This window comes from Babylonia areolata, chromosome 6, assembly GCF_041734735.1.
Source record: "Babylonia areolata isolate BAREFJ2019XMU chromosome 6, ASM4173473v1, whole genome shotgun sequence".
NCBI classification, from domain to species: domain Eukaryota; kingdom Metazoa; phylum Mollusca; class Gastropoda; order Neogastropoda; family Buccinidae; genus Babylonia; species Babylonia areolata.
In genome coordinates this window covers 25,275,372-25,303,086 of record NC_134881.1, presented here as the reverse complement: position 1 = coordinate 25,303,086, position 27,715 = coordinate 25,275,372, and the positions used below count along the sequence as shown (strand labels likewise).

At 41.0% G+C, this 27,715-nt stretch overlaps 1 protein-coding gene across 3 annotated transcripts; it reads left to right on the top strand.

Annotated features, from left to right (window-relative positions):
• On the top strand, positions 1–27,715 carry LOC143282867 (cytochrome P450 4F12-like). Of its 3 annotated transcripts, none has more exons than XM_076588726.1 (12): positions 1–134; positions 2,460–2,651; positions 7,717–7,867; positions 15,042–15,211; positions 16,159–16,283; positions 18,092–18,154; positions 19,909–20,032; positions 20,591–20,720; positions 21,292–21,421; positions 22,035–22,313; positions 24,360–24,425; positions 25,081–27,715. In XM_076588726.1, the coding sequence occupies exons 2-12, from the start codon at positions 2,478–2,480 to the stop codon at positions 25,190–25,192; spliced, it is 1,524 nt and encodes a 507-aa protein (XP_076444841.1). In that variant the 5' UTR covers positions 1–134; positions 2,460–2,477; the 3' UTR covers positions 25,193–27,715. The 3 variants fall into 3 exon arrangements, with proteins under 3 accessions (XP_076444841.1, XP_076444842.1, XP_076444840.1); XM_076588727.1 differs by lacking the exon at positions 1–134 and adding an exon at positions 155–425 and having other exon boundaries at positions 2,463–2,651; XM_076588725.1 differs by lacking the exon at positions 1–134 and adding an exon at positions 155–425.

Here is a 27,715-nt window from a genome sequence, read left to right as displayed (position 1 = left end):
CAGTCGCACTCGTCCTATGTTCCTAACTCAACTCGCGCAGCCCACCTCCCGAGAGAGACAGACATTATTCAGGCCGAAGTCGCGTGGCAAATTGACCCAGGACCCAAAGCCGTGAGCGACTTTATCTCAAGCAGGTCAGTGTGTCAGTAGGTGGGTTCTTGTCCTGTGCATGCATGCACTGAACTACAAAGATTTCACACCTTCACAGATCTGAACAGGGAGAAACAACATTGATGGGCTGTTCTCGAACAAGGTGGTCTGTTTGATCCAGTTAGCTGTGAGCCTGGTGTCGAAAACTGATACCACTCAGTACAACACAACCGTCTGGAACGACTAAGAGTTTTCTTGGTCTTCTCATCGACTTGTGTCAGATTTAACAACAAACGTTTTGGTTTCTAGATACTAGTTTTATTTTGGGAAAAAAGGTAAGTGGTTTAATTGTGTGTATTAGCAGTTTTCTCAGTCGAAACTCACGTATGAGTAGTATAGACCTTCATCACTGTCGAAACTCCCCCGGCGATCAGTATATCCAAAAGGCAAGGCTGGTTCAGTGTAATTCCCAAAAGCTTTTGCTGGATGTGTCTGGGTTTCTTGTCAGTTTGAAGTCAGTTATCTCATTCTTCACGCTACTCTATACCTACAATAATAAATCAAGTTATATTTCAAGCTGTGCAGTCGATCATGTTAGTTGGGTTTTTTTTTCTTTCAGGCGTGGTGTATGGTCATCTCTCTCTCTCTCTCTCTCTCTCTCTCTCTCTCATATCAACATTGCAGTTAATGTGAATAAAATGTCAGTCAACTCTCTCTCTAGCTCTCTCTCTCTCATATCAACTTTGCAGTTAATGTTAATAAAATGTCAGTCAACTCTCTCTCTCTCTGTGTAGTTTGCAGTTTATGTTAATAAAATATCAGCATCAGGTCTCTCTCTCTCTCTCTCTCTCTCTCTCTCTCTCTCTCTCATATCAACTTTGCAGTTAATGTTAATAAAGTGTCAGTCCTCTCTCTCTCTCTCTCTCTCTCTCTCTCTCTCTCTCTCTCATATCAACTTTGCAGTTATTGTTAATAAAATGTCAGTCAACTCTCTCTCTCTCTCTCTCTCTTTCTCTCTCTCTCTCTCTTTCTCTCTCTCTCTCTGTGTGTGTGTGTGTGTGTGTGTGTGTGTGTGTGTGTGTGTGTGTAGTTTGCAGTTTATGTTAATAAAATATCAGCATCTCTCTCTCTCTCTCTCTCTCTCTCTCTCTCTCAGAATTGGTTTTGATAGTGTTGACATGATGGAATATGTATGTATGTATGTATGTATGTGATATGTCCTTTGTCCTTCTGCACTGATTCGTCCTGAGTCCTTTGTCCAGGGTCGTCATGAATCTTGTGTCCTTTGTTCTGAGTCTTGAGATGAGTCCTTTGTCCTGAGTCGTGCTGAAATGAGTCCTTTGTCTTGAGTCGAGTCTTCCTGAGATGAGTCCTTTGTCTTGAGTCAAGTCTTCCTGAGATGAGTCCTTTGTCTTGAGTCGTCCTGAGATGAGTCCTTTGTCTTGAGTCGTCCTGAAATGAGTCCTTTGTCTTGAGTCGTCCTGAGGTGAGTCCTTTGTCTTGAGTCAAGTCGTCCTGAGATGAGTCCTTTGTCTTGAGTCGTCCTGAGATGAATCATTTGTCTTGAGTCGTCCTGAAATGAGTCCTTTGTCTTGAGTCGTTCTGAGGTGAGTCCTTTGTCTTGAGTCGTTCTGAGGTGAGTCCTTTGCCATAGTCGTCTTGAGATGAGTCCTTTGTCCTGAGTCGTCCTGAGTCTTGAGATGAGTCCTTTGTCCTGAGTCGTCCTGAGTCTTGAGACGAGTTCTTTTTCCTGAGTCTTGAGATGAGTCCTTTGTCCTGAGTCGTCCTGAGTCTTGAGATGAGTCCTTTGTCCTGAGTCGTCCTGAGTCTTGAGATGAGTCCTTTGTCCTGAGTCTTGAGATGAGTCCTTTGTTCTGAGTCTTGAGATGAGTACTTTGCCCTGAATCGTCCCGAGTCATGAGCCTTGAAACCTTATTCTGCGTAATGGGTTCTAAATATACTGGCAAGGGAGAGTTTCTTTGAGCTGACTGAAAGACTCAGTAAGTGAACATTTCTGCGGACAGTTTTTTTTTTTATTATTATTATTAAGTTTGAGTGTGTGAGTGGATTCGAACTCACGTACTGTCAACTGGTTTGATTATCATTTTATTGTTGTTGCTAAAGTATTTTCATTGAAGTGTAATTGAGTTTCTTAGAATTATATTAGTAAATTTGTTTTATAGTCATGTTATTTTGATTATACATTCGTCAGGACTTTTTGGCATAGTCCTTGTTTGTGTTGGCTGAGTGTTAATACTGGGTCAGATGGGGAGGTTCTTGTCCGTTTCTCCTCTAGATCATGTGTGTGTGTGTGTGTGTGTGTGTGTGTGTGTGTGTGTGTGTGTGTGTGTGTGTGTGTGTTCTAACAGCAGAAGGAAGGAAACAAGATGCTGGACGACTGGTCAGCGGGGCTCACCGTGCGGACGGTGGTGATGGTGGTGGTGACGATGGTGGTGGTGTGGTGTGTGCGGTGGCTGTGGGCCTACAGCTCCTTCCTCCGATTCTTCAACAGTCTGCCTGGAGAAACTGACTTCAGCTGGTTCTGGGGAAACCTCCATAAAGTACGTGCATGTGTGTGTGCGCTCGCTCTGTCCGTAGTCTTCATGCTATCCGCTCTTTCTTCCTCTCTCTCTCCCACACCCATTTCATTGTCTTTCTCCTTCCCTTTCTTCACTGTCGCGCATTCTACGTCCGACAGAGAAGCTATTTCATATCTCTGTATCAAAACACTTTCACCTCTTTTACAGAAGCACAGATGAACAATAGCAAACTTGTTGATCCCAACGCCAACAACGGCAATAATACAACCAGCCAACGCCACCCCACAATGATAAAGCAGAACGGTTAAGAGAAAGTTTTGCCCGTCTAAAATTCTAATAACTAGATCAAAAAGCCGTCTCCCACAGCATTCAGTATTTCACAAGAGTTGTACCTGTGTGTGTGTGTGTGTGTGTGTGTGTGTGTGTGTGTGTGTGTGTGTGTAAGGGAGAGAGAAGGGGGGTATAGAGAGATGTGCATAACAAATCATGTTTCGAGGTAGAGAGATGTGCATAACAAACCATGCTGCGAGGGAGAGGGGGTAGAGAGATGTGCATAACAAACCATACTGAGAGGGAGATGGGCTAGAGAGATGTGTATAACAAACCATATTGCGAGGGAGAGGGGTGGAGAGATGTGCATAACAAACCATACTGAGAGGGAGAGGGGGTAGAGAGTTTCAGTTTAAGTTTCAGTAGCTCAAGGAGGCGTCACTGCGTTCGGACAAATCCATATACGCTACACCACATCTGCTAAGCAGATGCCTGACCAGCAGCGTAACCCAACGCGCTTAGTCAGGCCTTGAGGAAAAAAAGTGAATAAATAATAGATAAGCGTGCATAAATAAGTAAATAAATAAATAATTACAATATAAAAAGGTAGTAGTAACAATAATAATAATAATAATAATGAATAAATAAATAAATAAGACAACAATGATGATAAATAAGCAAATAAATGTAAAACGTGAAGACACACATTCACACATACACCCACACATGCATAACAGATATGCACCAAACATGCAGTTTCACAGATATGAAAGCACAGTCAAATACACATAAACGTACATGAGTCCCAACACACACACACACACACACACACACACACCTTACCCTACACCTCCTCTACCCCCTCCTCCACACACTCATTTCTAGGCTACGTATCGCAGCTTCCACGGCACACACACACACACACAGATGAACACTTACTTGTACAAGCACACACATATACGGCCATATCCCCCACCCCCAACCCCACACACACATATGTGACCCTCCACCACGAAATGAGTCGCTTTGCACCAGAGGTCGATTTTTAGTTATTGGTATATCATAGTTTCAGTTTCAGTAGCTCAAGGAGGCGTCACTGCGTTCGGACAAATCCATATACGCTACACCACATCTGCCAAGCAGATGCCTGACCAGCAGCGTAACCCAACGCGCTTAGTCAGGCCTTGAGAAAAAAAAAAAATATATATATATAGCTTACATAAATAAATAAATAGATAATAATAATGATATAAAAAAGGTAGTAGTAATAAAAATAATGATAAAATAATAATAATAATAATAATAAATAAATAATTAAATAAATAAGACAACAATGATGATAAGTAAGCAAATAAGTATAAAACATGAAGACACACATTCACACATACACCCACACATGCATAACAGATATGCCCCCAAAACGCAGTTTCACAGATATGAAAGCACAGTCAAATACATATAAACGTACATGAGCTCCAACACACACACACACACACACACACACACACCACAAATTACCCTGCACCTCCTCTACCCCCTCCTCCACACACTCATTTCTAGTCTATGTATCGCAGCTTCCACGGCACACACACACACACACACACACACACACACACACACACACACACACACACACACACACACAGATGAACGCTTACTTGTACAAGCACACACACACACGCCCATATCTCCCACCCCCAACCCCACACACATACATACAAAGATATATATATAATATATACGTTCCAATATCCTGTTGCTCCCACAGCGTAGGCATGCATACACTCACATACCTCATCCTCTACCTCACCTCCCTGCACCCCCACCTCCCCCTCACACACACACACACACACACACACACATGCACAGAACTCTCCTGACACTTGTGTACACTTACACTCTCACGCATGCACAAACGCACTCAAAAGCACAGACCCACACATACACACAAACACACACATACACACACGCACAGAGGCTGCCACTGATTGGCCGCAAGAGGGAAAAGATCTCTGATGCCAAGAACGTGGCGTCTAGTGTGTTGCTCAGTCTATTGTATTTGGAAAAGCCCACAGAGACTCTGTTCCGTTTTGAAGAAATTTGCGCAATGTTGGTTTGGAAATGATGCCGATATTTGTTTGATTTGCAAAGCATCGTGCTCTACCTTTCATGTTAGACTTGCGGCCGCTCCCTCTCTCTGCTTTTATTTCTTTGAGGCGATCGTGGTGTGATGGCCTTGTACCTGTTCTTTTTGATATTCTTTGACTTTTCTGAGGATTTCCGATTTTCCTAGATGTAGGCCGCTCGTTGGTGTTGCGTTACCAGCAAGTCTGTCAGCTCGCTCATTTCCCTTAACTCCTGCATGTCCCGGGCAGTATGACCATGTGAGTTTTTTGATCTGAAAGTTGCGCATTACCTTATGCCACTCTGGGCTTCCCATTCCGTTTTCAATTTTCTGTATGAGGTTCATTGAGTCGGTTAGAATCATGGCATGTTGGTTTCCGGGCGTATGGAAGGACGATAGCCACTGGAGGGCATGTGTCACAGCTTCAACTTCCATCGTTAGGCTGGAGGCTGTGACTTTGTAGGCAGCATTCTCTTCCCTAGCTGTTTTTCCATTTTGTTTCGCAGTGAATCCCCAACCGGATTGGTCTTTGGTGACTGAGCCATCTGTGTATATGATGATGTCCTCTTCTTTACTGTTTTCTTCTATGAGTAGCTTCACTTCCGCATCAGTTTTGCCCTCTGGCCATTCCTGACAATGGTATATCATAAATCTGCAATAAAAAGAGCTTTACAGAAAAAAATTAAAAAAAATTGTAAATCGGACCATTCTGTGAAAAGTTATTGTGATTTTAAGTTCTAAAGTCGCGAAAGTAACAAACTGAGAAATCAAGGCTGAAAAGTTTTGGAACATGTTCATAGCAACCACATACTTCTAAGCAAGATATATTCATGAAATTTGGCACACACATACTTAGTGGCAATATCCACAATTGCACGAAGTTTGAAAGAAAAATATTAAGTGTACTTGATTTTATTCAAATAAGAATTTTCTTATTATTTTGGAAAGAATTTCGACTGAGGTGTAAGTATACTTACTTTTTAATCAGCTCAACATGACTAAAATCTTCCAGTTTTAAGATTAGTTTTGTTGTGTTGTTTGTGTTTCAATTACAATGAAACTTTTGCATTGTATAGTATGTGTACTAAAATTTATGCCAGATTAAAGGGAAAAAATGCTAAATCATGATGCCGAATCATGTAATTGTTGTAATTCAGTGTGGTCACTGATTACTGTGCTTGTGATATTACCACAATCCATGCAACAAGCACAAGAAAATAACAAAAAAGATCCACACAACAAAACTGCTCACACAAAAGGTACAAGTTCACGTGCGTTTTATCCCAGCATAGCATCAAATGAAATACACTTCATAATCCAAATGAACACTTCAAACACTTCATCTGCAAAGAAAACCTACTTGCCAAAACCCATACTTCACACAATAAAGACACACAACCTCATCAGTCAAACACTCAATCTGCTAAAAAAAAAAAAGTGCAGATATGTGTCACAGGTAATCAATTCTTGGGGAGGGGGTAGAGAGATGTGCATAACAAACCATACTGAGAGGGAGAGGGGTTAGAGAGATGTGCATAACAAACCATACTGAGAGGGAGAGGGGTTAGAGAGATGTGCATAACAAACCATATTGCGGGGGAGAGGGGGTAGAGAGATGTGCATAACAAACCATATTGCGGGGGAGAGGGGTGGAGAGATGTGCATAACAAACCATATTGCGAAGGTGAGGGGTGGAGAGATGTGCATAACAAACCATGTTTCGAGGGAGAGGGGTGGAGAGATGTGCACAATAAACCCTGTTACGAGGTAGAGAGATGAGCATAACAGACCCTGTTAGGAGGTAGAGAGATGTGCATAACTAACCCTGTTACAAGATAGAGAGATGTGCATAACAAGCCCTGTTACGAGGTAGAGAGATGTGTATAACAAACCATGTTACGAGGAAGAGGGGTATGGAGAGTGTGCATAACAAGCCACTTTATGAGAGAGAGCAATAATAGCAGGATGTACATTGCAAGCCCTTTTGAGGGAGAGATGTCTAGAGTTGTGCATTTCCGTAAGTGAGACAGTCAAAATTTAATATGCATTGCAAGGGAGATAATTAGAACACATGTCTTGTATGGCGTGGTGAGAAAAACGGTGGGGAGAAGTCCACTGCAGGCCACAGGGAGGGAGATGGTGTGGGAGGTGAGGGAGAGAATATATAAATCTTTAGTTCCATAGACGATCAGAGATGTTCAGCGCAGTGCATGTTGCAAACTGAAGGCAGAGGAACAGGATGTGAATTGCATGATAATTATGTGAGGGGGATAATAAGAGAGGTAAATTTCAAGCCGCAAAATGAGGTATATGACTAAATACGTGCATTGCAAGTACGATGAAATTCGGTTCCCTGGTTTATATGGAACACGTGTTTCTTATCCAAATGCACACACACGCACAGTTTTCAGTTCATGTTTCTTCTGGCCAAGCCGATCTTAGGGCTGAAAAGTTTTTTTTCCCCAGAACAAAACACTGAAATAAACTACACAGAAAGGGGGAGGGGGAGGACAAGAAACAGACAGACATGACAGAGAGAGACAGAGACAGAGAGACACACACAGAGAGAGAGAGAGAGAGACACACACACACAGATAGCTTTTACTTTCTAAATTGGATAACGTTATCTCCTTTACTTACTCCCCACACTTTCATTAACTTCAGGTTTGTTGTTGTTCTTTTCTGTTGCAGATTCGTGGACAGAAAACAGAGGCCAGTCTGCGCTATTTTGCGGAACTTACCCGACAGTTTCCGAAGTTCTATCGATTCTGGTTCGGCCCGCTCAGACCGACCATCATGCTTCACCACCCAGACACTCTCCGAGTTCTGCTCAAAACTGCTGGTAAGTGAAGGGGCACCAGGGGTGGGTTGCATGAAGGAACTTAGTAGCGCTATTAAGTTTGCTTGGAGTTAAGAATGTTCTTAACCCCACGGTAAACTCCATGGGTGGGTTGCATGAGCGAACTTGGCAGCGCTAAGTTTGCTTAGAGTTAAGAATGTTCCTAACTCCACGGTAAATTACATATACTTAGGAACTTTCTTAAAACTCGCCCCGGACGATGGAACACTATAGCGATCCTGACGTAAGGTAGCGTTCCGGACGACGGAACGCTGTAGCGGTTTCGACAATTAATTTTTTCCACGTTTTCCTCATGGGGTAGCATAACAATCGCAGCTACACCGGGCATTGCGAATGTGTCAAGGGCCGAATGGAAAGTTTCTTCATGAGATTCCATAACAACACACTCCACAGCGACCCAACGAGTTCAGGACCCCACACGAAAAGCTAATCTGCATACGTATCGAAAATGGCGTCACAGGCGATACAAGTGGAAATTTTGGGGGCAAACTGGATCACAACAGTGGCTTTTCCTGCTGCTGAAGTGATTGAAATGCTTTAAGGCCAGACGCTACAGTCAAATAACGACTTTTTTTTCTCTCCGACTATCTCTCTCTCTCTCTTTTTGTCTACTAGGTGTATCATCACTTTTGGATCACAAAAAAGTGTTCTTAGATTTCTGTGAATACCCGTTGCTATGGAAACAAATCAAAATGGCCGCCAAACAATGTATCAAAGAAATCGGGTTTGTGGTCCATGTGGTGCATGCAGACACTTTTTGTTATGTGGACTTGATACACAATGACATTATCTTCATTTTCACGTGAGATTGTGTTGATTCTTCAATTATTGTACTTTTTATGAATTTTTGAAAGTTTGGGTATTGCGAAATCCTCAAAATTTACAATGGTTAAAAAGATTGGAACTGCTATGAATTAAAACCCAGAGAATATTTTCATACATACTCGTGACAAAACTTCAATAACATGTCAAAAAAGAATCATGCAAAGTCTCATGGTTGTAGGTTTACTCATCATTGAGCAAGTCCAAGGTATGTTGTCAAGGCCAGAAACTTGATGACTTACGTAGAAATTGAACAAAAAAATATTAATAAACACTTTCGTGATTCTGCAAGCAATCTTTATTGGCAATTTTTTTCATTGTCAAAGACATCTTTACAATGGAAAAATTTATGCATATGATAGAAGAGATGTTCAAGAATAAAACTCCATCAAAAACCCAAATCATGAAAAATCACCATTTTGGTCTCTTTTGCGCTGCCGTGTCTCCCTTAAAGTGAAAGTTTCGACATCGACGAGGATGACGAAGGCGTTGAATAAATTATCTGCAGTGAAGAAAGCTACTGGCAAGTGGGTACTGATTGTAATTCAACTTTGCATTTTTTGTGATTTTTTTCCTCACCGTAACAAATTGGTCGTCTGTGGGGAAAAGCAAGGGATTGAGATTAAATTAACTCTACGCAAACCCAGCACTGCAAATATCGATGCCCTCCTCATGCAACCGAACAGGGGTGGTTGTTGAGGAGAATGCACAGTTTCTGGTAATCAATGAGGTAGGCCCTGTAGCAAACCAGAAATCAGAACTGCTTCACGAAGCCTTTTTTGAAAATATTTTTTCAAAGCAACTCATTCGTTCTCTTCCTGATGCTCATCTCTCGTTTTGTACAAACCAACTTACTCAATGTGTCAAATATACCAAATCAACTCAGTTTATCAGATTGTAGGCCTATGAAATATGTTCTATTCTACAACTGTCAAACAGAATCATATTGAACATCACAGAAATACTAGGAAGGCTGGAGGAACTGGAAGGTGCAAGATGAGGGACAACAGGAGGGTACTGGGGGGAGTGGGAGGGTGTCGTCTGATATCTACATTAATCAAGCTCGGTTCTCAAGACTGTACCAAGGAAATGCCGGCAGCTAATTGTATAGTTACGTCACATTTCAACTCCAGCGTCCACATAAGGTGATTTGGGCAACAGAGATAACCACGCTGATTAATGGTGAAGTGTCACACCTCACGTTGTTGTCATTCTACATCCTTATTAAACCATTTGAAGGGGTTTTCCTTAACATGCTACGATAGTGTTTTAGAATGTTTTGCGTGACGCGATTTTTTGTGTGACGTTTACTTTTTGGAGGTGTGACGTGTTGTTTTGAGAATGATGAGGACCAACTGAACTGGGGGGATGAACAGGGGATTCGTGGACAATGTGTGGCGCTGCTGATTGTTGTTTTTATTCTGTATGTGTGAGAAACAGAAACTCCTCCATCCACCTTGAATGGAGAATTGAATGCGTGGATTTCTGGTTACAGTGAATCTGCTGGCATTGTAAGAGACAATCTATAGCAATGGAAAGGGTCCAGAGAAGGGCAACTAAATTATTAAAAGAATGCAAAAATATGAGTTATCAGCAAAGACTTACATATTTAATCTACACTCACTAAAAGGTAGAAGACTAAGAGGAGATTTGATTGAAACTTAACTAACTAGAGTAAGGGGAGACATGACTGAGGTGTTCAAAAGCCAGCATGAAATCAATGACCCAAGCACCACTTCCACTTTATTCACTTGTTCCGATACTAACACAAATACTACCAAAAATGATACCTCAGGCATGATCACAAGAGGGCATGACTATAAACTAACGAAATCCCGACCTAACTCTCGAGTTTATCAAAAGTTTTTTTGTTTTTTTTTTTACTAACAGAACTGTTAACTTATGGAATAACCTCCCCAAGGAAGTGGTCAATGCAAATTAATTAAATGCCTTTAAAAATCAGCGGGATAAAATCCTAAAAAACTATGTCTTCTCCACAAATTTTGGAGAACCTAAACCAAAAAAAAGTAGAAGACACAAAACCAAGAAATCATCGGGTTAAAAACGAAAACTGCCATTAAAAGAACAACAACAAAAAAAACAAAAAACAAAACAAAAAAACTTGAGGGCCAAAGGCTTTCAGCCCACATGCCTTACTATGCTATGCTATGTTGTGTAAATGCAAGACATATCTTTAGAATGTCGGATTATGATAGTATAAGAAACTCAGTAAAGAAAATTTGTTTTGAACACTGCAACACCAGCTTTAGAAAAAAATTCGATCATTGGCTAACCAAATTGCACAAATATTGAATGCACTACCAACCGAAGTTAAATTTGCACAAAATACTAACACATTCAAAAATCCCCTTGACAACAATACTGTCAAAAGCATTGGTTAGATCACAGGTAGGATATGGTAATATTGTGTGCCACCCATACCTCAGGAGACAATCTGTAGCTATAGAAAGGGTGCAGAGAAGAGCAACAAAGTTATTAAAAGAATGCAAATCTATGGGATATCAACAGAGATTTATATATTTAAATCTGCATTCATTAAAGAGTAGAAGGCTAGGAGGAGATTGCTGAAATGAAGTCAGTGTGAATAATATTTTTAGAATGTCAGATTATGAGAGTACAAGAAATTCAATGATGATAATTAAAAATGTAAAGAGTACTATAACACTAATAACACTAACCTATAAAAAAAAAATTCATTAGCTAACAGAATTGCACAAATATGGAATGCACTACCTATTAAAACTAAACTTGCACCAAAAAACTAGTGTATTCAAAAATCTCCTTGACATGAACATCAGTCTAAAACAAAAATTTATTGACTTTGATGAATGAATTACAGTAAAAGAAAACATTATATATCCCACAAATGAAAGGAGACAAATATTGAAGGGGACATAAAAAAACAAGAGAGGCAAGGCCTTCAAGACTCACTTGTGATACACAAAAAAAATCTAATCGTTAAAATGTATTCTGTATTTGTTATTATAAAGCTTCGGGTAAAAAAAAATAAATAAAAAAATAAAATAAAAATAAAAAAAGAAGAAGAAAACAAACAAAAAAAGTCCTGAAGGCAGATTCGAACCCCGCGTGTTCGGGTGAGAACTGTCTTACCCAATACACTATTATGGCTCCTTTACTGACGTTCAAAAATTTAATACTTAAACATGCCTTTTTAAAGGGCGATAAATCGATTGCGGTATTCGCAGTGAGAACGCTGTTTAAATCATATTATTCTGGTGTATTTTGAGCATTCAAAAAATCTTCACGGGCAATTAAAAATTCTTTTTTTAAGGCCGCGGTAAAGGAGACGTGGCTATCCTGCAACATTTAGCCATTTTCTCTGGATCTAGATAGATGTACAAGTTTAGTTACACCCGCCGGGATTCAATATCTCTTTTATGTTCATTCTAGTTTTATAGTTTTAAAGTTCATATGCAAATTTAGTATTTTGTTAAACTAATAACAAATAGAGCCAAGTACTTCTAAACGTCGTATGAAGTGAAAAGTACATGCGACTGTTGCTCTTTTTAATGAGTGCAGTTGAGTTTTCATTCCAAGACAGCTTATTGTCGATTATTACACCGGGATATTTGTATGAGTCTACTTGTTCGACTACTTCATTTTTTTGTGATGATTTTACTTAAACTTGATTTCTTTTTTTTCTGAAGTCGATTACAAGCTCTTTCGTTTTGCCAACATTCAGTTCTTGGAAATTTTCTTCACACCAGTTCACAAACCTGTCAATTTCTCTTCGGTAGTCAGCGTCATCGTCATCAGTAATGTCCTGTCAGTGCGGAATCATCTGCAAACGTAACGAGTGGACACGAATTGGTCAGACTTCTGCATTCAGCCGTATATAAGGTAAAAAGAAAAGGCGAGAGCACTGTGCCTTGTGGTGCACCTGTGTTTGTGAAAGAAACAGTAGACATAAAATCATTTAATTTTACAAACTGAGGCCTTTTAGTAAGATAGTCTAAACCCCATAAAATCGTCGGAAAAGCGAGTCCCATGTGCGTAAGCTTTTTTGCTAAGAGGTGAGGTTGAATTGTATTAAAAGCACTAGAAAAATCAAAGAACATCAGGCGGACACAGGTATTTGATTTGTCTAGGTGTTCATAGATTTTATTCAAGACAAAAAGTATTGCATCATCCATACATCTGTTCCTCCTGTATGCAAATTGCAAGGGATTCATAAATGGTTTGACAGACTCCTGCAAGTAGACAAGTATCACTCTCTCAAAAACTTTCATCACAGCAGATGTCAGTGCTACTGGACGGAGGTCATTCATACATGAAACGTGTTTTCTTGGGTACAGGTATAATGCAGGAAGTTTTCCAGAGAGATGGTATTTTGCACTCACTAAGAGACTGATTAAAAATAATTGTTAAAATCTGGTAGAGTTGAGCTGCACAGTATTTCAGTGTATTTGTTCAGATCATATCAGGACCAGGTGCTTTGTTTGGTTTCACTCTTTTTAATTGTGAAAGCACGTCCTCTTCAGAGACAGCAATACATTCGTCCTTCTTAACATTTAAAATGTCACTTAAATCTTGTCTTTCTGTGCTAAAATCGTGACAATCAAAACGAGCATATAAGTTATTCAGTTTGTGTGCTTCTTCTTCCGATGATGATAAAACCGTTTCTTTCCCACCCTTTCTACCTTTGTATCCACTCATTAGTTTCATCCCTTCCCACACCCCTTTTATGTTGCTGCTGAGTAATTTGTTTTCTATCTTCCACTTATAGTTTTCTCTGCCCTCTTCCAAGTCTTTCTTAACCTTTGCGCTTCCTTAATCTCTTCTTTTACCCCTCCCTTAAAAGCACTTTTCTTAGCATTAAGAGTACCTTTGATCTGTTTCGAAATCCAGGGTTTGTTTTAGGCAAACATTTTAATATCTCTAGCTGGAACGACACAATTTTCACAAAACTTATTGTATTCTGTAACTGTATCTGCTAATTCACACACATTGTCCGTGGCCTCAACAGACACATTCCAGTCTGTGCACTCAAACAGCCTCTTAAGGTGTCAATGGAGTCAGCTGACCGGTCACGCACTGACACTTTCATAGGCGGCTGACGTTTAACTAAAGATCTGTAACGTGGCAACAGATAGGTTAGGCTGTAGTCAGAACATCCAAGGAGTGGCAGCTGTACAGAAGAATAAGAATCCGGTACATTAGAATAAAACAAATCAATTGTCCTGTTCTCATGGGTTGGGACAGTAACATGCTGGTGAAAATTTGGAATTGTCTTTTTAAGAGAGCAGTGATTAAAATCCCCGGTTAAAAGTTTTAAAGAGTCAGGTGCCTTTGCCCCAAGATCGTGTACGTGGTTGGCAATTGCGTTCTCTGCTTCACTCGCACTGGCTTTGGGGTGAATACACACAACTGTCAGTTGCACGTGAGAAAATTCCCCTGGCAAGTAGTATGGTCTGATTCCAAGGGTCATGAACTCTAACACAGGTGAGCATTCCTTGTGTGTGACAGTGATATTGTTTGGGTGACACCATTGTATGTTGATAAAAACACACACCCCACCTCCCCTACTTCTTCCCCGCATCTTCAGCCCTATCCCCCCTGAATAAACTAAAACCATCTAAAGACACATGTTCATCAGCAATAAAACTGTTTAGCCACGTTTCTGTAAAACACATTAAACTAGTTACACATTTTAAAATCGGAGCAGGATAAAATGTTGGCCGAAAGTTCGTCTGTTTTGTTTCAGAGTGATTGCACATTGCCCTCGATCACAGTTTGTAGATATGGTTTATACTTTCTGACCTTGTTTCTAGCTCTAACACCTCCCTTCCGACCTCGTCTGCAGGGCTTTAGCTCCTTTGGAAGATCGAGACGAGGTCGGATCTTGGACAACGCAGACGACTGAATTCGAAGTAGGTCCGCCATGTTGTAGTGGGTGGGCGCGGCAAGCCAGTCATGGTTGACACCGGTTGTTTGGCTAAACAGCCCGACACAGACAGGAGCAGCAACAGCAGGCACACCACAACACACTTGGACCAGTCACACACCATCTTGCACAAGTATAAAAAGGTTAATACAGGTAAAACTACACAAGACGCTAAAAAGCACGAGCCTGAAAAAAAACTAAAAAACACCATGTCGCCACTGAGCTTGTTTGTAGCTCCCATTCCGACACATTGGCACCTTCTCTAGTTTCACAACCTCATACAACTTTCGGTTGATATTGTTGTATATAATAATTTCCTCTTATTGAAGTTTTCATTTATCCCTAACCCATTCTGTCTGTCTGTCTCTCTCTTTCATCATCAACATCATCCTGTGCTGACTACCGCAGGCCCCAAGCCGTGGACCTACGAATGCATCAAACCGTGGCTGGGAGAAGGTCTGCTGACCACCAGAGGGCCCCGATGGCAGCGATCCCGACGTCTCCTCACCCCAGCTTTCCACTTCAACATCCTCAAGCCCTACAACACCATCAGTAACCGGGCCTGCGACCTGCTGCTGGTGAGTGGTGGTGTTGGTGGTGGTTGGTTAGCTGGAGGTTACAGCTCTGTTAGGCCCAACGCTCAGCTTATATCACAGATTGACTTAAGCTTATATAGTTGGGCCAGCATCAGAGTGAGAGCTGTATGATCAATGATTTCTCCACTGCGATGGGAAGTCATTTACAGCTTAGTCTTTTGACTCTGAAATTAGGAGCAAGACTGCATTGGCTTTTAGTGCCGCAGCCTTGGGGGCTAGTCGGCCTTTAGGAACCATCCCAACGCCGACTGTCCTTGACCCACCTTGGCTGAGAGAGTGGGGATGTAACTTGGACAAGAACCTCTCCACAATAATCAAATTCTAGCCCAGATAGTCAGGTCAAAAGATGCTTCCTTTGCTGTTCTGGTGGCCATAGTCGGACACGACTGACCATAATACAAAAAACAGCACTCTGTAGAAGCGAGACGTCTAAGTTCCAGTCTCAGAATCTGAGAATCTTCCTGCCTCAGTTCCCTCACATCCTGCCTCCTCATAAGAGCTGTGCCAGTGAGAAGCCTGCGAAGAAAGCGCATTTTGGACTCCAAGTGAAAAGATGCTGAACAGTTATGTGAAAAGTGCGTTCACTCCAATCTTAATGACTAGAACTGGATTACACACTTTTGTAAAATTAAAGCTGGGCAAGTTAATTGTGATTTAATGTGCTTCATTTGCACAAATGAATAAATGAAACCAAGAAAGCGGGAATTTATTTGAATTATGAATACTCGCAGATGTTGCTGTTTCATATTTCTTGTCATTTTACCTCTAAAAAATACCATGCCTTTATGTGTGTGCATTGGCAAATCTTGGACTTCTTATTTTACTGGACACAAATCAATTGTTCATGGAGTGTGTGTGTGTGTGTGTGTGTGTGTGTGTGTGTGTGTTTGCATGGTTATAGGTTGTCAGATATACTGATGTGCTTTCAGGACAAAGTGGAGAAACATGCTGTGGAGAAGAAGAGCATGGAAATGTTTGGGAACATCAGCCTGTGTACATTTGACGTCATTCTGCAGTGCGCCATGTCTTATAAGGATGACATACAGGCCCAAGGGTGAGTGAAACATTTATATACTTGGGATGCTGGTACAGGTACTGATATGATTTATATGAAAACAGTTCAATCTACCGTTTCACTCACGTGTGTAGACAACGCGAGTCTATATGTATTAACCCTATTTTGGTTGTTTGTGTGTGTGTGTGTGTGTGTGTGTGTGTGTGTGTGTGTGTGTGGTATACTTCAACAATTTCATTGTGAAATATTTTGTTTACCTTCACCAAGTTTGGCTTTAAATAGAAATAAGAATATTTAACTCCACACGCTCTAATTATTATGAGTGTGTGCTCATGGGAAGGACACTAAAATTGTCAAGAAAAAACTTACACGCTTTAATGTTACATAGTGATACATTGTTTGGTATCATATCCTGTATCATGTACCGTGTCAAATTGATGCAAGCTAGGCCTATCAGTTTGCTCTGTATTGGCCAAATTTCACGGCTGAGGCCTAGTGTCTGCTCAGCCAATCAGCGCACTTTCCTGCCTTCAGAGTTGAAGTCATTCCTTTGGCCAACAGTTGACTTGACATGATTAGCACGTTTTACTGTGTCTTGCCACAACCTTCTTTCAACTCCTGAATGTTCGTTGCATGTTTACTCTTATGCAGTTTTCTTCGACGTTGTTTCCTTCAGAACTGACGTCTATTAACTGTTTGCGATCATTATTATCTTTGAATCTTTACTTTATTCTTTCTCACTCAGTACTGATTATATTGCATTTATTTCTCTTTTTGGGGGGCGTGGGGGGGGGGGGGGGGGGGGGCTCAAAGCGTGGAATCCTACTTGATCTGGTCGTTAGGCCTCTCTGGCCGCGTTTCCTTTGCAGGGGAAGACATGCACATGGCAGGTGGCTCAGGGCTGTTGTCATGTAAGTCTGCCAGCAGGTTTGTTACCCGGAATTTTACCTAAAAAAAAAACCCACGATGTTCAACACGTTAACGTCAGAGGGCCAGGTATCTCAGTTCCCAGGCGTGGCTAGACCTTTGGTCCGGCCAGTCCACTTCAGCCTCTTCCTTTTTTCCTGCGTGGCAAAGGGGGAGTCGTGACCACTGCAGCCACGTTACCTGGAATCTGAGAGGTTCAGCTCTGCTTTCCACCAGGTCAACTCCCAAGACCCAGAACGGTTCCCTTGGTGCTTCCACACAGGAAGGGACTCATTCTCTGCTGGAACCTGAGGAAGATTTTGATCACGCTTCCTAGGACACTGAAGAAAGCACAGAGGGAGCGAGTTCACCTCCCTTCCAGGAGACAGGTTCCTCTCTTGTTCGGCAGGGAATCAGGCCGAACCCAACTCCGACCTCGTGGAGTTAGTATTTACCATCACTGGCCAGGTAATCCAAATGGAGATAACTCGTCAATCTACAGTATCTCCTCTGGCCCACCATAGGCAGCAGGACTCCATTTCCCGGACCACAAGTAGCCTTGAGGTCACGGAGATGTTCCAGGAATACTGAAAAAGTCTGCCTGCTTGGTGAATATACAAATCTAAGTTGAATGCGGTACTCATTTGAAAAAAAAAAAAAAAAAATGGAGTGAGCATGAAAGCTATTCTTTACACCATTGAATGAGAACATTCTTGACATGAAAAAATGGAATCTTATACAGTGTCTAACACAATAATTCTCATGTCAGCGAGAAACAATGTCATATATTTTCCTTCTGAAAGAATTCGCGAAATTGGGATACATGTCTTGTTTCTTTTCTCTGTCCCTGAGTGTGCGTTGATCCAAGTTTGAGCACGTATGGAACTGTTTGTCATTTGTCACGTGCGTTGTCACATGAAAACGCTTGGTTTACTGTGCAGGGAGTCCCATCCGTACCTCCAGGCTGTCAACGATCTGTCTGACTTGTTTGACAAGAGGGTCAGGTAATTAAATTTAAGAAAGAACGAGATAGAGAGAAAGAGACAGAGAGAAAGAAAGAGCTTGAGAGAGAGTGGGGATGGGTGCTACGGAAATACTGGAAGAGGAACAAGTCATGGAGCACATCAGTAATTAGGTCTTACTTCACTGAAAGTTTGTTTTTATGTGGGGTATTTTTGGCGTCAGGTGTAACAGGTGAAAACAATTTTTGTTTCGAATAAAAAAAAATCATTGATATTCATTGGTGTTTCTAACACACTTCAAAATGAACGCTAATGTGTGACTTTTCTTCCTTTTTCTCTTTTTCGAAATATCTCACGTCTTTTAACATTGTTGTACAATTCATTACAAAGAAAGACAAAAAGAAAAGAAAAGTTTGCACTTTTTGTTTGATATTTTTTCCACCAGAATTTAACCCCTTCTACCTCCAGCCTCAGAATCTGAGAATCTTCCTGCCTTGGTTCCCTCAGATCCTCCCTCCTTATAAGAGCTGTGCCTGTGAGAAGCCTGCGAAGAAAGTGCATTTTTAACTCCAAGTGAAAAGATGCTGAAAAGAGGTTGAACGCTAACGTGTGGTTTTTCTTCTTTTCCTCTTTTTTTCTCCAAACAGTTTTCAAAAGACGATCATTCCATATAATTGCATGGAATTATCAGTGTGGTTCACTTGACCGTTAATTGTTTACAGAATCAACGTGTAAAAATAGAGCAAGATCTGCCTGTGCCTCAATTTTTCCATGAAGTGTTGTCATGATTCATATGGAATATATACACTCTTCAAAACATCTCACGTCTTTTAACATTGTTGTACAATTCTTTACAAAGAAAGACAAAAAGAAAAGAAAAGTTTGTACTTTTTGTTTGATATTTTTTCCATCAGAATTTAACCCCTTCTACCTCATGTGAACACAATGATATAATAATGTAATGAACCACTTCTTCGCTGTTCGGTTGTCTGTAGCGTAACTTGTACTGTTGTAGTGGTAATAGGAGGTGGAGGAGACCTACCAGAACTACTTTTTGTGTGAACTCCTTATGACGTTCTGTCTGTCTCCATCAGTACGTTTCATTTCTTGCTGTAGTGGTTGGACTTGTGTGTGAATATTTTTTACTCATTTTCCAAGATGTTTGTTTAGTAGATCGCGTGACTGTTCATCAGCAGGCACTGGGTTTCATACATACACAACTGTATCCAAACAAAGAACAAGACCAAAAAGAGAAAAAGAAATGTACTTTTCAATGCAATGTAATCTTTTCGTCATTATTTCTTTTGGACCTGTTGATGTTAATGATGCAAACACCGTTTTTGTGACATCCACATTAACACGTCAGCATATGTTATCTTATTTTTGGTAATAACCAAACTTATTTGCCTATAAAATTGTCATGGACGCAGTTAAATGCACTAGATCATAATCATAACAATGATGTATGGTTTAGGCATCCATGTGGAAATACAACTTGGGGATTATCCAGAAGCTAATATTTCATTTTTGAGTGGGAAAATGGGAGGAAAGTTTATAACAGCAACATGGTCGTAATTTGTCTGTATCTGACAATATGTATCTACTTACTAGCATTCTCTGAACCTCATATTGCTAACTGGGGATTTTTTTTAACTTTCTTTTCTATTTAGAGACTGCCTCTGTTAATTCTTACTCTTTTTCATTTTCGTAATTTTGAACAAGGTGTGAAGTTGTTTGTGAACCTGGTAAACAAAACAGTGATAAAGAGTATAACCATGTGAATGTGGTGCTGACAGAAACCCACTGATGCACTGGGGCTGGTTGTATGCGCAAACAGCCGATGGCAAAAAGAACCGCGAGCTGTGCAACTTTGTGCACGGCATTGCTGAACGGATCATCGGGGCAAGGCAACAGACCCTTGTGAGTGTCTTAACTTCCCCAGTCTGGTATGTCTGATATCTCTTGTCGACAACATACGAATAAAGGTGGGCAGCAAGAATAGCAGTTTTATTATATTTTGTTTTATTGTGGGGGTGGGGTGGGGGAGCTTCGATTTGACATCACAATCAACTGAATGCGAGCTGGCTCAGCGTTCATCCATCTGAACCAAGGCATTTTCTCAGCAACCACGGGTAGTTGTGAAAACACACTTCAGTGGATATACATGTTAAACTGATAATATATAATTTATGATTACACACACACACACACACACACACACACACACACACACACACACACACACACACACACACACACACACACACACACACACATATATATATATATATATATATTATATGCAGTGTGAAACAGTTAAGCATGATCTAACTTAATACACTGTAACTGAATATACTGAAACAGAATACAACGTAATACAACACCACACAAGGCGGCACAACATAATAAAACACAGCACCATGCAATATAACGCAACACAACTAATCATAACCACTGGTAATGTTGTCGGTGAACCAGGAACAAGAAGGACCCCCTAAGAAGCGTTACCCGGACTTCCTGGACATTCTCCTGACTGCCAAAGACGAAAATGGAAAAGGACTCACTCCTGTTGAAATTCGTGATGAGGTGGACACGTTTATGTTTGAAGGTGGGTGTGTTGATATAATGTGATGATCATATGGGATAATTTATGCAGACAGGCAGTTCAAAATAATGAATCTATTAACTGATAAGTCTATCATGACCATATACTGGACATACATTTGAATTAAAGATCACTACCAGATTCTGCATATTATGAATTTTCGTGTTCTCATTCTCAGCTTTTGAACATCATCTTTGTTGTTGGTGTCGTCGTCGTCGCCATCATCATCGTGTCATTGTTTTGTGTGATGGTATCGATGTGTTTATGGTGTGTATCCCATAATAAGGTCATTACACAACAACCACTTGTCATGGACGCTGTACTCACTGCATTGACATCCTGACAACCAACACAGTGTGTCTTCATTATTGTATTCATAATCATCATAAAGTGATATACACATGTGTACTGTGCAGGTCATGTCACAATAGCCAGTACTGAGTCGTGTATACTGTAAACATCAACACCTAGTACATCTGTCGTCATCATGATCACAATCATCAGCCACAATCATACAGTAATATACTCGTGTGTACATAGTCCTACAGTGATGTCGGCGATGTGTACTGTACAGGTCACGACACAACAGCCAGTGCCTTGTCGTGGACGATGCACTCACTGAGTGAACACCCCGACATCCAGAACAAAGTGCAGCAAGAGGTGGACAAGGTTCTGCAGGGACGGGACTCTGATGACATTGAATGGTCAGCTTCTGACTTTGTTTTCTGTGTACGTGTATGCCTGACATTAAATGGTCACCTTAGCTATTGTCTTTGTTTTCTCTGTTTGTGTGTGTCTGACATTGAATGGTCAGCTTCTGTCTTTGCTTTCTTTGTCTCCATGAGTCTTACATTGAATGGTGAGCTTCTGTCTTTAATTTCTCAGTCTTCAGTGTGTCTTTCTTGTCTTTAGGTTTGCTTCGTTTTGTAATGAGACTTCTTTATTGTGCAGCATAAGTTTATGGAATGACTATGATTCGGTTATTTGCAAATGTGTGCGTGCGTGCATGCGTACGTTTGTGTGCGCATCAACGCATCATCATGGGAAGGTCACCATTTTTTTTTCCTTGGTCACGATTGGACAGAGAGCTTCACACATTTAATTGACTAGGTTCAGTTGAAGTTGAAAATGTTCAAATAATTCCAACGAATTAAGCATGAGAGCAAGCACCTGATCAGTGAGTTCATACACAGATCGTTATCTGCGAATCAAGTCCAAGAACAGGTGTATCGAACACTGTGACGTAGCCTTTATATTTTTTTGGTTTGGAAAGTTATCCCAAATAGCCTAAAGTGCTTGTCTCTCACATGTGTTTAGGGACGATCTCTCACAACTGGAGTACCTGACGATGGTGATCAAAGAAGGGATGCGTCTCCACTGTCCAGTGCCAAACGTGGCCCGCCTCCTGACTGAACCCCTAACTATGGAGGGTGTGACGCTGCCGGCAGGCACTGTGTGTAGCATGAACATTTATAGCCTGCATCACAACCCTACTGTCTGGCCCGACCCTTACGTCTTCAACCCTGACCGCTTCCATCCAGACAATATGAAGGGACGGGACAGCTATGCCTTTGTGCCCTTTTCTGCTGGACCCAGGTGAGAGGTTGGGAAGGGAGAGAATTGGGTAGTGGTTGGCGAATAGGGAAAGAGTATGTGAAGACTAGTAGCAGCAGCGGGGATGACAAAATATTGGGGGAGGTGGGGAGTGAAGTGTAAGGGTGTTGTTGTCCGTGAAAATCCTTGCTCGGCTTCTGTGTGGGACCAAACATTATGCAGTCTAGTTCGTTTTTGTTGAGGCCTCATCACGAGGAATGTGCGACTATAGATCAGATCATACCTTGTCTGCAGTCCACTGGCTGGGCAAACATTGAATGCAGGTTTCAAATTAGAGACGATGAATCTTGTGATACAGAGAAAAAATGTCGAGACCCACAGTCTCCCCAGAATTCAGTGATGAAAAAATGTACAAAAGTAGTCTGGTCCATCGTCTGAACATCTGGTGCCTCCTTAGAACTCATGAACATGCAGTGACACTCAAAGAGGTCAGATCATGCTGCAGGTTGTTCTCCCTGGGACCTTTTCCGATGCTAGATTATCTTATGAACCCCTCGGCCTATTCTTTAACTCTCTGTGTCTTAAGATGTTCTTTGTTGTGGTTCCTGCTTCCAGCAGGTCTGTGAAATTGACAGATTTTGTGGACTCTCGAGTGATATAACGTGGGATTTCTCCAGATTACCTTTGCTAAGAGCCAGTTTTCATGCGACACGACTTTTCCTCTGGTAACCCGGATAAGTTTCTCAGCTCTGTCCTGCGTTTTGATAAAGACAGATTTTTTTTTCTTCCCCATCATCTGCAGCGTTTCAGTGGCATTACTCCCACGCCGCTCATTCAGATTCCCCCCTACACGGCCACAACCGGGTTCGTCCGTCACAGTTCCAGCGTCGGCAGTCCGCATGGAACCATCGATGGTAGGTCGCCAGGAGGCCACACACCAGAGGAGACCCTGCACTGCTGCTGAGTCACTTCGGTGGTGTTCAGTGGTGCCTGTTCTGATTTAACGTACTTAGGACACCACCTACTAAGCCCCCTACCAACGACAATAATGGCTTAGTCGCGGAGCCAGACTGAGTGAGCGTCCCTCCCGGAGTGGAGACCGCCACCACGTCCCTCAAACAATAACTCCCCATGAATCTGCCGACACTGAAGACATTGACAGGACTCACCCCATGCACAGAAGTGGTGGGGTATCGAAACTGAGGTCACCATGAGAGCAGGGCATGAAAGGCCACAGACTTTGAGACTTTTGTTTATATTGATGATGATGGAGGGGGAGGATGACGATGATGATGACGATGTTGCTATGGAGGTCCATTTCGGTTTGGAACTGCGTGACAAGGCTGTGCTCTACGCTTCCTGTCATAATGATATCCCGGCGTTAACCAGCCCCGAGAGATACAGACACTTGTAGTGTTGGTCAGATAAATAGAGCAACACACCTAAAGACGCATCCTTGAAGTGGATGACACTCGACTGTGTGGTCCCAAACTCCCCATTTAAGCCCACAGCACACTTAACTCTGGGTAGGAGCCGGCCACGGGCCGAAAAACCCACCTCCACTGGGATTCGAACCCGGGTCCTCCCAGCCGTCAGTCGGCGTCGCTGACCACTTCGCCACGGCGGCTGGTAAGACAGATTTTTCTGCCCTGTAAGAAAAATTTATGTCTGGAACTCTAAGCCATATGGTTTTGTTTCTTCGTCGTTTATTTCCAGTCCAGAGTAAACCCCTAAAATCAATTTAAAAAAACGTTTTTCCTAGCCAAAAGAATATCCGTTAACCCCGATCATGCATGAAGTTTAAAAATGAAACAAAAATAATTAAATGTACATGTCGTTAATAAAACTTAGTCTTAGCTTTACAAAAAACAACAACAACAAAAAACAAACAAAAAACAAAAAAAAAAAAAAAAAAAAAACACAACTGTGCCACAAACTTCCAAGTGTGCTATGAACTTTGCTACAACTTTCCAAGTGTGCTTTAAAGATGTGAACGTTTTAGTAAAAGAAACGTCAGTTCTTTTCCTTTTCTATCCTTTTTTAAAATCTCTTTTTCACAAAATAGATGGCAAATCTTGTATTTCGCAGAAACTGTATCGGTCAGCACTTCGCCATGAATGAACAGAAAGTGGTGCTGGCCAGACTTCTCAGAAGGTGAGTAAAGACCACGCTGGCATTACTACTACTACTACTACTACTACTCTCTCTCTGTGTGTGTGTGTGTGTGTGTGTGTGTGTGTGTGTGTGTGTGTGTGTGCCTGTCTGTCCCTATCTCTTGCCGTGTGTGTGAAGCAGTGCTGTTGTTTTCTGGAACACGTCTCTTCGAATGCAGCCTCACAGACCTGGTGGTTTCCTGCGGAATGATGTCCTAACCCTTCAAGGAATGATGATATAAAGTTCAAATCTGGTCCATTGTGGGCTGGATGGATGGTTGCTCACAAACATGTGACGACTTTATGACTTTTAAAGATTATTTATTTGCAAATTGTATACTTGGAATTCTGTGATAAGGGTTTTGTTTATCTGCTGAAAAAAAAGCCAAAAACACATGCAAAAAAACTGTATATGGACAGAACAGATAGACCAGATAAGTACACGCTCCACATGACAGTGGACGAAAACAAATGCAGGAATTAGGAGACAACACACGCACACACACCCATGACATTTTCCACATTCAAATAATCAAGGCAATGAAATCAACAGAAAATGAAAATTTCGACATCCACATTCAAACAATCAATAATATAAACACAAAACGCTCTTTTCCACAATCAAACAATCAAGGCAATCTGATTGGCTGATCCAGGTTCACATTCAGCCCTGACCCCAGCCTCAAGGTGGAGAAGAAGAAGGCTGCAGTGATGCGGACAGAGCGCGGAATGAAGATGTTTGCTGCGCCAAGGCAACCCTCCCTTTGAAAACTACACCGTTGAAACAGGACAAGAGGACGAACAGTCTTGTGTGCTGGTCTGATTTGAAGTTTTTGTCAGTCTGAAGAATCATTTTGATGCCAGCTGTGCAAAGTAATCAGAATAAAAACCGAAAGGAATACTTCGGATTTTTTTTTCTTAACTTAAACCCTTTGAGAGTCATTCCGTTCTTTCTGCCATTTCTGAAACTTTCATTTCTACTTTTGTAGCCATCTTTTTCTTTCGTTTTCCCCACTTTTGTTTCCATTTCCGTGATTATTTTCTCACAACCTTAGAGTAATCCGTTCATCTATTTATTCACCTGGTTCTTTCTCTTGGTCCAGTCTTCAGATGTTTGCTTTCTTTGGTAAAAAATCAAGGAATGTATCGAAATCCTTCACCCATTACCTCCACGTCTACCCAGCCTATATCGAACAATGCTTTCTATTCCTGAAGATCATATAATCTGTCGACCGCATATGCTGTTTTGTTTGTTTGTTTTTGTGCCCAGTCCACGTTCCTTTGGCTCTGAGCATCTGCCAGATTTGAATCGCATAGGCTTTCCCCTTCAGTGTATTTGTATGTATATTAATTAAACATTGATCATTGCTTCTGGGCTTGAGATATGTCTGCAGCCAACGAGTAGCCTTTACAGTCGACTGGGCCATGAAGAACAAGACTGGAATTTGATAGGAAAATAATGTTTATACCAACCACACTTACCAAAAGACTCCAACAGAATGGAACTTTTTTTAACTCACAAAAGAAAGCACAAAATAATATGTAAGAGACTTGTTTCAGGAAAATAATGTTTATACCAACCACACATACCAAAAGATTCCAACAGAATGGAACTTTTTTTTAACTCACAAAAGAAAGCACAAAATAATATGTAAGAGACTTGTTTCAGGAAAATAATGTTTATACCAACCACACATACCAAAAGATTCCAACAGAATGGAACTTTTTTTTAACTCACAAAAGAAAGCACAAAATAATATGTAAGAGACTGGTTTCGTTTTCTAATACATTTTTCAGTTGTTTTGTCTGCATATTTTCCATGAACAAAACGCAAGTTTGTTCGATTCTAGTTATCTGCACAGTTGTTCACGCATATTGAACCGTTTTGTTGCTGGTTTTGCTAAGTAATCGGATTTGTAAGTTTAATAAAGTATAGTTTCTTTCTCTTAAATGATAAACAAATGTAAATATTTTCTCCAACAAGAAGATTGTAATCAGATTTTTCTTATAATGGTATGAGCAGCAAATATCCCAGACCCTACTAAAAGCCAGTGCTTGAATACAAACCCTGTCTTCTATATTCATAATCTGCGTGAAAGAATGAACAGACATTAAACTTGTTCATAACACTGATCTTTCGCTTTGATGTTTAATCAGATCTGGAAAATATAATTTGTTTCTTTGGTTGATTGTTTATGTGAAATATGCTTTTCTCCTCAATACCTGCCTTTGTACGCTTTCCAGTAACAGGAACCCCTGTCATCATTCCAGAATATAGAAAATCATTCTGTGTATCCACTTTGCAAAGGACGAACGTAAGTAACCAAAACTTAAAAGATCAGTAAAATTTGAGTGAGAAAATCGGAAAGAAATAAGTCTAAAATTACTGAATGGCTCCGTTTTTGCAAAGAATGACAACGATTTTAAGGAATTTTAAAAGCACTCTTTTTCGTCTCTTGTGTATTTTCCAGGAAGTGATAGTGATTCAGTATCTATGTATAATACTACCAGTTGTAAAAAACAAAAACAAATGGTCTAGCTGGAGCCTGAAACAGATGACAAGCAGGTATAAGTTGTTGGCTGCATGATATGTGTGTGTGTGTGTTGAACAATGGAGATAGGTGCTGCAGGAATAGGCATGGTGTTTCCTGAGCCTAGAGGACATGGGGTGCAAAAGCTGTGATCATACTTGTCCCGTTCCTTACCTTTCCAACGTTCAACGGCATGATTGATTCTGGAACAGAGCGTACCTGGTTTGCCATTTCCTTTTGCTTGATGTTCATCCTATTTTTATTTTCGCTTTATTTTATCGTTTCATTGATTCAGGTACTTATCTATTCATTTACTTATCTATCTCACTTCATTTCACTTTCCCCAAAGGCCGCATCAAGCGTGTTGGGTTACGCTGCTGGTCAGGTATCTGTTTAGCAGGTGTGGTGTAGAGTGTATGGATATCCGAACGCAGTGACGCCTTGAGTAATTAAACCGAACTGAACATCCTGTTGATTTTTGTATGTCTAATGTGGATGCACAGAATGATGGCAACATTTTAGCCAGGCCATTAGTTGGATGATACATGGGCGCCGAACACTATTTTTAGTGCATCAACTGGTGATTGTTTTATAGAAGCGAGTAAAGTTGTTGGTGCTTTGTTATCAGTTGATTCAACACGTGTGTGATTTTATGCTGTATGTAACTAGTTGCTTACGTTGCCCGTGTCCTGTTGTACCTACTGATAATTATCCACAGACTGCTTTGAGTAATATGTAAATAAAAATTCAGTTATCAGTT